The sequence below is a fragment of the Amblyomma maculatum genome, chromosome 9, assembly GCF_055883805.1.
Source record: "Amblyomma maculatum isolate TAMU_Amacu chromosome 9, ASM5588380v1, whole genome shotgun sequence".
Taxonomy (NCBI): Eukaryota; Metazoa; Arthropoda; class Arachnida; order Ixodida; family Ixodidae; genus Amblyomma; species Amblyomma maculatum.
In genome coordinates, this window is record NC_139352.1 from 15,690,448 (window position 1) to 15,702,899 (window position 12,452).

The 12,452-nt window shown below is 46.7% G+C and overlaps 1 protein-coding gene across 1 annotated transcript in view; it reads right to left on the bottom strand.

Moving 5' to 3' along the window:
• The window catches only part of LOC146178422 (sodium- and chloride-dependent glycine transporter 1-like), a 39,145-nt gene extending 35,414 nt beyond the window's left edge, over positions 1 to 3,731 (bottom strand). The window contains exon 1 of the mRNA XM_084579965.1: positions 3,709 to 3,731. Within this exon, the coding sequence (XP_084436091.1) occupies positions 3,709 to 3,731 (23 nt within the window). The remainder of the gene's footprint in view (positions 1 to 3,708) is intronic.
• Between the last annotated feature and the right edge of the window lie 8,721 nt (positions 3,732 to 12,452).

The window sequence follows — 12,452 nt, forward strand, 5'->3', positions numbered from 1 at the left end:
GATTACAAACTGATTATTCCCTCAAACTTATTTTTTTTTATTTTCTTGCGCAAAGGGCGAACGCATGCTCAGACTATATGCTGGCTGAGACGCATTATGAATGTTCATTTAACATTGTGCACAATACTTACTGCTCAATATGGACGCGCGTGTAATCCCCGACATTTGATAAGATATAATTTGATCTCCTGTAAACGTCCTGGCTTCAAAAGACTATTACGCTGCTTGAAGGCCGCATCAGGCGCTCAGCGGCGTTCACCTGCGCACGGGCGGAGGTGACTGAAAACTGCACCGGAATTCAGAACGCATAGTACGCAGCCCAAGCAAGCGGGGATATAAAAAATGTTATCATGGTAAATTTCATCATTGGCCCGTGCATTAGTTTTATAAAAGCAGCAGTTATTACATGTATTTCAGCAGTACTTGTCTAATTAAAGTTTGGTTTTGTTTGTGCGGTGTTACGTTCCAAAGCGACTGAGGCTATGAGTGGAGGACTGCGGAAATTCCCATCCCCTTGGGGTTCTTTAATGTGCACTGATATCGCACAAAACACGGGCGCCTGGGTTTTTGGCTCCAGCGAAAAGCAGCCGCCGAGGCCGAGATTCGATCCCGCATATCCTAGGGAATAGTACCTAATTAAAGTAAACAGATTCACTTACATGCCCACACTAACTTTCCTTCTCTGCGCAATCAATTCGTATAACTGCATAGACATTAACAGCAACTTCAAGGTACCTCTTAACGCCCTGCGAAAAAAACTCGGCAGCAGTGCAAAGACTCAATATCCAATTCCTGAGAAAACGTCAGGGTCGTTCTCGCATTGCCATGGCTACTGCCGGTGCTAAAACGAGCTGGGGCGTGAGGTATAGCCATTCTCTTCAATTCACAGGCGCTTTCTTGTCCCAGAAAGGAACATGAACTCGTGATACATCTCCCAGAAAAACGGTTGCCTAGGCCATGATGTGCACCTTATGTAGAAAGCGTCTTCTGTTCTTCCGCAAATAAACAACAGGGTCATTAGCTCTACTTCCTCGCAGAATACTTCGATAATACAGATGACACCTGCATCAAAGCAGCGCTGTTTAAAAGTCAGCCGGTATTCTTACACAAGATACACAGCAGCAGTTAGCACTGCGCGCCGATGCGTTCCGAAGGCCAGCAATGACGGCCGTCCTAGTGGCGCCACCTGTTAGGTAAGAGTTGAACTACTCGCTGTAAACGGTCTATACCTGTAGCTCAGTCGGACTGGCGGATTGTGGCTTGGGGACAGAAAACACCAAATGTAGCTTCAGGTTACGGGATCTGTTTCAGCTCGGAGGCCCGGAAAACGCGAGTGATGATGGGAATGCGCTTGGAGGCCGACAGCCGCACATTCGTCCAAGGCGAGTGCTCGCCCTTTATGGAGACTTAAGTGGAAGCCCGGCTCGACTGCATCATTCAAACAATTTCAACGTTGTTTCCATTCCATCACAACTACCAGAGCTCATTCCCAACTACCTAATCGCTTTCCCCAATTCCAACCACTTCCTTTCCTAGGGATGATTAGGAGAGTCTTAATCCTCGCAATCAGCCATAACGCTTCGAAACAGATGTTAGCCTCATATCCATCACATTAGCTGAAATTGGCGAGAGAAGGCGAGGTCTAGAGTTTCACAACGGTAACAAAGACTTCTTGAGTCTCCATAAAGGTAGAGCACTCGCCTTGGACGAATGAAAAGGGGGAAATGAGCTGGAGAAGATAAGATAACTACAGATTTGTTGAAGGACGGGGGGGGGGGGGGGGGGGATATCGTGCTAGAAAAACTGGCCACCCTGTATACGCTGTGCCTGGTGTCATCGACGGTACCGGAACCATGGAAGAATGCAAACATTATCCTCATTCACAAGAAAGGGGACTCTAAGGACCTTAAAAATTACAGACCAATCAGCTTACTGTCTGTTACGTATAAGGTATTTACTAAGGTAATCGCTAATAGAATCAGGACAACCATAGACTGCAATCAAGCAAAAGATCAAGTAGGTTTTCGGAAACGGTACTCTACTATCGATCATATCCATACCATCAACCAGGTGATAGAAAAATGCTCAGAATATAACCAACCCTTATACATAGCATTCCTTGATTACGAAAAAGCATTTGACTCAGTTGAAATCTCGGCGATGATGCAGGCATTGCGAAATCAGGGGGTAGACGAGCCGTACGTGAAAGTGCTGGAAGATATATATAGTGGCTGCACAGCAACCATAGTTCTGCATAAAGAAAGTAACAAAATTCCCATAAAGAAAGGAGTTAGGCAAGGAGACAAAATCTCCCCAGTACTATTCACAGCTTGCTTAGAGGAAGTATTCAGAGACTTGGAATGGGAGCAGTTAGGGATAATTGAGTAGATGGAGAATACCTCAGTAATATGCGATCTGCTGATGACATTGCCTTGCTAAGCAACTCAGGGGATGAACTGCAAATAATGATTGATGACATAGACAGGAAAAGTAGAAAGGTAGGCTTGAAAATCAATATGCAGAAGACTAAGGTAATGTTCAACAGCCTCGGGAAGGAACAGCAGTTTGCATTAGGTAGCGAAGTACTGGAAGTAGTAAGCGAATATGTCTACTTAGGACAGGTAGTAACCGCAGATCCGGACCATGAAAAGGAAATAACAAGAAGAATAAGATTGGGATGGAGCGCATTTGGCAAGCACTCGCAGATTATGACTAGCAGCTTACCAGTATCCCTCAAGAGGAATGTATACAACAGTTGCATCTTACCTGTACTCACCTATGGGGCTGAAACGGGGAGGCTAACCAAGAGGGTTCTACTTAAGTTGAGGACAACTCAGAGGGCTATGGAACGAAAAATGGTAGGGGTAACATTAAGAAATATGAAGCGTGCAGACTGGGTCAGAGAAATAACTCAAGTTGCCGACATTATAGCGGAAATTAAGAAGAAGAAATGAACATGGGCAGGACATGTAGTGCGAAGAGAGGATAACCGATGGTCGCTTAGGGTAACAAACTGAATTCCAAGGGAAGGAAAGCGTAGCAGGGGGCGGCAGAAAGTTAGGTGGGCGGATGAGGTTAAGAAGTTCGCAGGGGTCAAGTGGATGCAGGTAGCACAGAACCGGGTTAAGTGGAGAAATATCGGAGAGGCCTTCGACCTGCAGTGGGTATAGTCAGGCTGATGATGATGAACAAATGCTTTTACAACAAGCGATTGTCTTAACTATCCTTGGTTGCAGCCAAGACAATCCTGAAGGAATTGCTCTCCATGTCAGCTGTACGCCTTACTTACACGTGGCCCTCCTATGCTTATATCAGTAAGTTACATCAACGAAAAAAGCCTTCTGTGGGCGGGAGAGACAGCGGGGCATCAACACTGTTTCGTACTGCTGCGGTGCAGCGTTGACACGGTAAGCGCAAAGACCGCGACAGGTGCAGGAGTAAGAGCAGCTGAACACACAAGGTCAGCTTCAGTGCACATATGGTGAAATGACGTGGCAGCTACGACTACTCGTCACACATGTATGAATTAATTTCGCCAGTCCTCACGTCGCAGTTGACGAACTTGCTCAGAGACTGGACCAGTGAACCCTAAACACGGCGTAGCCAGAGTCATAGGGCTTAAATCTGGTTTCTTTGTTACACTCACAGTCCAGCCATGCAATGGGGATGGCCACCACCACCCCTCGATTTATAAAAGACGTGACCTACCTGGATGGGATTTTAACAGCCATTTCAGCGAGATATGGGCTGAGCGGTACGGCAGGCTCTGCTACGGGACTCGTCTGACGCCGGCTCGTGCTTTTTCTCTTTCTTTCGCCGCTGACTTGTACGCACGTGCTGGTGCTGTCCCACTGGTGATGATGATTATATGGACGAGGAAGACTCTAAGCAGCTGCCACAGTAGTATCACGAAGTTACAAAGGAGAATATAACCCGACACGCCCAAATTGCAGCGACAAAGACTCCACCACTCAGGCGCGCATCATCTCGCGATGCATGTATTCAAAAAGTACACATGTCTGTAGGGGCCATGACAGACATGTATTCAAAAAGTATAGCTGAAGATGAGGTAGCTATCATAACATTCCAATTAAAAGAAAAAAAAGAAGTTGAAGCTGAAGACATCAGATTGGGTTTCCAGAGAAAGCATTGGAAAAATGTACAGAGAATTTGCTGTTTCCAATGTCCTCCTGAGTGGGATAATGAAAGAAATTAATCCAGTGCGAGAGGTAGTACCTCAAATCCGCTGTGTACCCAACTATTACACCATTATATTTGCTAACCGTTGATTGCTTCGATGTTATTCCTTGATTCGTGGCGTTCAATTCAGGAAGTACCGAACTGTGTGTAGCATGTGCATACAAAATAGCAAGAAATAAATTCAATTCGTTTATTTTGAAAAGTGGATACAAAGACCATTCTGCGAATTATTAACTAAATACAAATGCATCAAACTTCATCACATATATTTCCTCACAAGAGGACACACCACACGAATGTTCCTGGAGCGTAACACTACGTACAACGTTATTTATGCATATAGACTAATGAACTCCACTCTCCAACAAAATTATTAACACTCTGGTCAAGGATCTTGGACTTCTGGAGAAGTGCCAATACCTTGTGCTGAGAGCTCTTTGAAGTCCTTGCAAACAAAGCCTTGACATTTTTTTTCGTGTACCGTTTTCTCGCTGCTCCGAGTTTCATCGATGTAACGTTGCCTCATGCGCATTGTGGCATAGAGTAGCGCTGAATCTTCACAATACCGTCGTTTTTGTGTTCATTGTACGGAAACGTGAGATGAAACATGTCCAGAACGTGATCGATGATGCGCCAGAATACATCCAGTAATCCATATGTTAAAGTCTTCTGTGCAACGAATCAGGTTGAGTAATTGAATGTTCGGGAGCATACGTCCACCTCTCGTCTTGCAAAGTGTGAGGGTGGCTTCCTTCATGGTTGGCCCTGCCTGAGAAGGAGATTATCTGCCTAATGAAATAAAAATGAAATTGCGCCAGGAACGAGACGAAACACAAAAGAAAGGAAACAAAGACACAGGCGCTGTCTTTCGTGTTTCGTCCCGTTCCTTGCGCTGTTTTATTTCATTATGCAGTACCAACTAGCCCGGCATCTTGCACTTCGGATTATCTGCCCTTTGAGCAGGGAAACATTTTTGTTAATTTCCCAGCGAGGAACCCTGTCACTTATTATAAAACGGCAGAAAATTTTGAATACCTTTGAAAATCACATAGTGTTCGCATCTATCGAACTCCCGATGAGCGGAAAATGTAATATACCGAAATGCGATCAGTGCTCCTCCCACTGATGACCTCGTCATCATTTTTAGCTCGTGAAGTTGCGTCGGCTGCGAAGCCTCCCGGCAGAGCTAACGCTGTTTGACGTGAACGCCGAGTCAGCTTTAAAGTGGCCTTCAGGCTGGCATGCTTGTATTCAGCGGGACTATGATGTACGAGGAAACTGAATTTCGGTGCAACGAATGCTGCGCGATGAAGCCAGTCTTAATTCCTGAACGAATGCTTACGCCGGTTCTGGCGCGCTGCTTCGCCGCTGAGAAAGATTAAGCTCTGGTGTGCCTAGCTTAGTTTAACTGCGTTAGTATTGTGTTTATAGTTCGGCAGTAAGATAATTGGACCCCTTATGATCAGTGATGGCTTTTTCTAAAGTACCGTCCTCCGCAGCTTAGATGCCAACTTCAACCCCAACGGGACTTGTGCAAGCCCCGAAGAGCGAGCCGCGAGGTCTTAGCTCCGACGCTCCAATCTCATCTTATCAAATATGTGTAGGGCGCACCCGGGTCCACGTTACGTCCACGGACTGACACGTGGAGATTGTTCATCTTATTTAAATAGGCGCTTATCCTTATAGCGGTGAACGGTAGCGGCAGGAGCGTGCGCTGCCCCAAGTGTGGAGCTAGTTACGAAGAACAACAGCGAGGCCGACGACGACGCGAAACGCAGGAACGGGCGTCAAAGCTGCGTTCCAAAAGACGCGCGTCGTAACAGCCATCGTCCGCCACCGCAGCGGTGGCGCGTGCAATGACGGCCTACAACAGGTGAAAACGCGTAGCGTCTTTCGCAATTTTTCGCGGACACCTCAACCGAGCCGTAAGGAAAAGGAGGAAGGTAGAAGGAAAAAAAAAGAAAGATGCCGCAGTGGATGGCTTCGAACCACCACCTTTTGCCTCATCTCACTAACAGCGCGAGTGTAATATCGTGTATAATTATACGTGGGCCGTAAAAGCCCTGTTTGCATGGACCGACAGCGGAGGGTCGAGTTGGAGAGTTGAGAGTACTTGACCCTACAGGATTTACATGAACCCGACACGACGAGCGCAGAACTGGCTCTGGACGAGCGGCGATTACGGCGACACCTGGCGTCGAGGCGAAGAACTAGACGACTGCACCCGATTCCGGTTTTTTCAGTTAATGCCCCTTGCGTCGCCATATATGGCAATGTTGTCCCCCACTTGGTTTAATATCATCAGAATCTGGAACGCTTTGGACGCTCCTTTGAACACCCCTTTGCGAGGTGTTTTCATTCTGAAATATTTGCAGCGCACATCTTCATATCTAGGGATAGAATTAGCAACAAAAAAAAAATAAAGCCACATTTAGTTTGTGGAGCATTAGAGTGTACCTGCAGTTATTATAGTGTATATAGACGTTTTAGCTCATCGTCCTGGCATTAAAAGCTAACGACGTTCTCATTTAACTTATCCCTTCTGATTTACTTCGAACAAAAAAGACGACGAAATAAATTTTATTAATCAAAATGACGCCATAGTAACCTACAAATACCATCTGAAATGTTCACGTATTTATGTCACTGCTGGTGATCTGTCATTCATGATCCGATGGTAATTTCCGAAAGTACTCATCCCATTCTGATTCTAGTTATTTACGTACGTTTTGTGACCTGGATCTGCGGCCACAATCCGTCGTAAGTAGAGGTATTTCGTTACTAGATCTAGCACCTCGCTACTATCCATTCCGGCATAATGTTGTGTAACTCCATTAAACACAGATATTTCTTGGCTCTGGCGATAATTCCTCGAAATGACGATCTCGAATGTCTCTACGATGCACATGTTGATTTTAGGACTATGCATTGTGCTATGAGATAGGAATACAATAGAATATTTTCGTAATGCGCGTGTGCTCAGCTCACCAACCTGCAGTGTCATTTCGCGGCTTTACGCCGATTATTGTGTGAGATTCGCGTACTGTGTGCCATCGATTCGCATACGTTAGAACTTTGCCACTTTTTAAATAAAACAATACCTTTATGATGCCGTGTGGCCTTCGCAATGCTGTTGTTGTACGTGATAATACAAAATTTTGCGTAACTGGTATGTCTCAAAGTGGATACGCAATGAGCCAACACTTAAAACAAAGGGATTTACCCCGAATCATGCGACGTTCCCCTTTATTCCACGACTTTTGTAGCGTACGCAGCTCGTTCAGTTGAAAAGGCATCGCTACCCGACCGAATTACGAAAAACGTGTCGGAAAAATAGGCGCCAGCATGTGGTAGCCATCGGAACTAATCAAGACCTTCTACGTCGCAGCGGAGACAGATGGCGCCTCCGTGTTCGAAGTCTGAGGCACCCTACCAAGTCTCAAAACGGCTTTCGCAATGCGAAATGTGCGTATGCGGCAATTTTTCTCAATGCGGAAGCACCCCACTGGGCCACAGGCCGCTATCGCGTGATATCTTTGAGGCGGAGCGTAAGTGTTCCCCTTATCGTCAAAGCTTCGCGCTATCAGTGTCATATTTAGCGCTCAATACTAACTACCCTTTTCAGTGATTGTGACCAACTTTTAAACGGAATTCTATAATATGTATATTCGACGCTGACTTGCATTTTATGGTGTGATAAGAAAACCAGTGACGTTGTTTGATGATTGGTATCAAAGACACCGAGAGGGCTGAATTTCATACGATAATATCGGTCTGCGCTTATGAAGCATGACCCTCTTCTTCATGCGCTAAAGACAATCTCTCAAAACCCGTAAATCAGGCAAGCGCTCCAGTCGAGCCGGGCATATGATGACCAGAATTACTCCTGCAAAGTCGCAGCTGCAGCAGAGGCACCTAGTAGCGAAGCTCACCGCCATTGCTCCGGGACCTCCATACACTAAGTTCATCGCTGTTACGAGCGTATACGCGAAAATGCCACAGCGTCAGTTAATATGATAGATGCACGAAAAGCTGTAGGGGGTGCGCCCGCCGTAGATAGGTTTGATAAAGGACCCCCCCCCCTCCCCCCCCCCTCCTTCAATTTCTGATTAGTAGCTGGAGTGCGAATTTGGCCAGAATTTTTTGCCATTCCGAAGGGCGAGTGTTCGTGACGCAGCGCATTAAAGAAAGGGAGTTTATTTGCTATGTCGGAGAAGCGTACCACCAGTGTTCCCTGAATCGAAACGCGGGTATATGTAATTGTGCTTCTTCGCCGGTGTAGTACAGCTCCTCTATTAACTATTAACTTGTAGTGTGTATTGTGGTTTGCTACGTCGGTATCGGCCACCAACCACCACGGGTTCGAGCGTCGCGCGAGCCCAAGCCCCGATCAGCCGTCACCACGCGTGCACTGTCACACAGCAGCGAGCACTCAACCTCCGCAGGGAGGAGAGCTGCAGACACAAGCCTCCTAGTTCACACAGGAGACGTTTATTCAAAGTCGTCCGCCAGGGGTACACAAACACTCAGTCACCGCGTCCCAGGAGCGCGCGAGGAGCAAGGCTCCGCTGCGCGCACGTAGTGACAATGAATGTGCGCCGCAAGCACGCAAGGGCGTGCTGTGACCTCTCTCTTGCAGTGACCAAAGGGTTCCTTTGAGAGAGAGTGGGCAACCACCGCAAGGTACGCCTGTCGCGGATCGTTGGATCACGATCGACAGGCTCGAGCTGCGCTCTCTGGTACGACCCGGAGTAGACGAACTCGAGTACACACTGGTCTGCGCGGACAAAGGCCAGCAGACAAGTGCAGTAGCTTACGCACCTTGCGATGTCTCGGAGGGGTCTCTCTCTGAGCTCCGCTCGGACGGTCGCGCGAGCGCGGCCGTCGAAGCGGTGCCGTGTTCCCGCCAAAAGGCGCCAATGAGAACAGCGACTTGGACGCCAGGGCGGAGCTGTGGCCGAACGACAGTGACAAGTCGTCCGAGCATCTCCCCGCCGCCTCAGGCCTGAGAAAGGGAACGAGGAGAACAATCTGGCATGGGCGGCGGCCGCTCAAAGGGTAGCCGCGGCAAGCCCGAATCTCACAGTATCAACGTGATAAGCTAGATTAGTTTATAAAAATTAGCAGAGGTGGGCATTTGACCTCAAAATCCTGAACCTCACCTCAAACTCAAAAAATATTTGGCGACCTCATTCAACCTCAACCTCATAAACTGAGGTTGGGGTCCCCCAGGTGACCTCATCTCACTTTTCAGGTGACCATTGGCAACCTCGCTCAACTTTACCTCAAACTCAAAATGTAAGGTTGAGGTCGGGCGCTCGACCTCAAAGAAAAAAAAAATCATTAAATTAAACCGTAACTTGAGGCAAATATACATTTCTCAGTAATACTGGGATATATAGGCAGGCCAGAATTTTGTTGTATGAAGGCTGTGTTTTACTCTAATTTCATACAACAATTAATATCTCGGATAAAAGCAGAAAAACTCCTGAGACTCCATGTCCAATTCTGCACTAAAGTAGCAATCCTCTCCCACTCCTCGCCTACCCTTTTTTTGGTTCGTTTTATTCGAAGGCCTACACGGGTACCACATTAAGGCCCATAATGCATTACAAAGAGTTTATCTCATCCGACCCACATGAATACAATCCGTATTAGAAATAAAACAAGCCAGTATACTGAAAAGGCAAATGCTGTTGACCCTAGCGACGATGACAACAATGACGATATGCTCTTCCTAATTCGCAAAAAAACAAATTGATGATTACTAAGCTGTTTTCTTTAATACACTGTACATTGTCTTGCGACCGAATACATTAAATTGGGAAAAAAAAATAGGAATACAGTCGTGCCTCGTTAGTATGGACACTTTGGTTTGCGACCAAAACTGTCCATAACGCGAGTCATTCATAATAACGAGTCATGAATAGAAACGAAAAGTATTTTTTTGAGGACAGCTTTACAATTAATGGCTGCTTTTTTAACTAAATTTGTAATTAAAAACAGCCGAGCTGTCGATGTTACCCCCTTCCATGAATCTGTCGACCCGAAATGTCACGCCTGTTCTTAATTCTTGTCAGCTATCCTCTTGAGTAGCTTAAGTTAGTAATGCCTAGACATAGCGTAGATTAATTTTTCTCAATAAACATCATCCTGTTTTACTGAACAAAAATTTGGTAAGTCATCACAGGTAAAACCTATCAAGACGGAGGAGAAGCAACGGTACGCACCCATAATGTTACCGAAGCAGCGAGAATTCTGTTGAAGCATTTCGTCGCTCACGACAGCACCATTCGCGCACATTCCCGAACTACATTAACAAGGCTGACTCCATTTCTTCGAACTGTGCTGGGCGCTGTCGGACTGTGGCTGACGCTGCGATGCCGACGTTGGGCCATTTATCGGAGTTCTGTAGTATCGATGCTACCGTCGACCTGGCGAGGATGAGGCCTAGTTGAACGTGGGTCCAGTCCTTCACGGCTTGGATTGACTGAGATTGGTCTTGCCGCTTGTATTCACAGATGTCCCGCTTCGCGCCTACGTTCAGCTCCGTTTGTGTTTAACTCCGCCATGCCAAAAGTGAGACTAAAGTTGATGGTTACAGGTTCCTGATTCTTTGCACTCTTTTTGCCTAGTTAATCTCCCTGTCTTTCCGTTATTCTAATTTTCTTTTTTCTGCCTTGTACTGTTTATGTAAGGAAGCGGGGGAGTCAAGGTGGCAGGCTGCTGAGGGCTATCGAACAGCCCTTTCCTGCGCCGTTTGTATGTGTTCCTATGAAACAAGCACTGCAATTAAAACGATGGCTAGCAGACTACGAAGAGCTCAGACCTTGTCAAGGCCGCATCGTTGACTCAAGGCGAAGCCGACATGCGGACCGCCTGGAGCGCAAAATGTGGCAGTTCGGCAGCGCAACAGTGACGAAAATTAAGAGGATGAGAAGGAAGGGCGTCGAGGACAAAACACCCGGTCCTGGTTGCGTGCTCGCCGCCTTTCTTTTGTCGGTCTACTTCGTTAGTGTGTTTTAACTCTGACCGGAAAGCGTTAACGGCTTCATGAAACGCACTTTGTGTTTTTGGGAAAGAAAAACGTCATTTCCCACCCCCACTTTTTGGCACTTGTCCTTCTTCCTATTATTTCTTTCGTACGCTTTTACCGGCCTCTCTGTTCACGTTCAGCAGAATTTATTGCTACCACATGTTGCTGTTTTCCCGACTGCGACCTCTCGTTGCGGGGCTGCCGCTGCATTTAGAAATCTCCCGGTTCCCTCCTTTCGGGCTTTTTCTTACTTAGCTGACCCTCGGTTTGCTGTGTAGGTTCCTTTCCGCTCTTGCGCCCCTCCCCCTCCTAAAACGACGACACGCCCGCTTTGGTTCTTTCCAACTCCACAGGACTCGTTCAGGCATCCGGCCTGCGCACCCTTCTTTAACTTGCGTTCGGACTCCCCTGCTTTTTTCATACTATGTCCATATTAACGAGACAAAAATACATCGGCCCAGGTGGGCTGTATGCATTCTTCCCCTGTCCATTGTTCAGACAGCGAGTTTCTATATTAACGAGGCATAAATACATTGAAAAAGTTTCGTCCCCAGAAAAACTGTTCATAATTCGGGTAGTCCATATTAACGGGGCACGAATTTGCCATAACAGCCACTCATGAAACGACCTGTCGTGATGACTAAATCCCCCAAAAAACAAACAAAAGAGGAAAAGACAGCAACACACCAAATAATCACAAAACTCGGCCAACGCCGAGTAAACAAATTCAACTTCAGAAAATTTCGAAGAGGAACGTTGTGGATGTTATGAGGCCCCAACCGGCCACTCCTAGGTGTTTTTCTACAATTCTGTGCTCCCGTGGCGCATTGCAAGAACTGGCGAAATTGCTTCTTCGAACACCACGCTTACATTAAAAAATTACAGGGTTCGGAACTGCTAGGAAAGAGGGTTAAACGTGAACTGCTTTGCTCTCGCGAACATCGGCTCGCCCGTCAAATTTCGCCGGACCAAAATGTCCAACTCCCGCCCGCCTCCCCCCCACTCTCCCCAAAAAAATAAAGAAAAAAAGAAAACGATAGAAATATTTGTACGTCTGAACAGAATACTGGATATCATTTCGCCAACAAGTCTGAGACGAGCTTCTGTGTGTTATTCACTTGTTTTCCTTTAAAGACTAAACTAATACATTACACGGTGGTGTCTCCGAAGCTGCTTCGCCGCATGGACCGCACGTGCATCCAGAGAAACCGTTTTC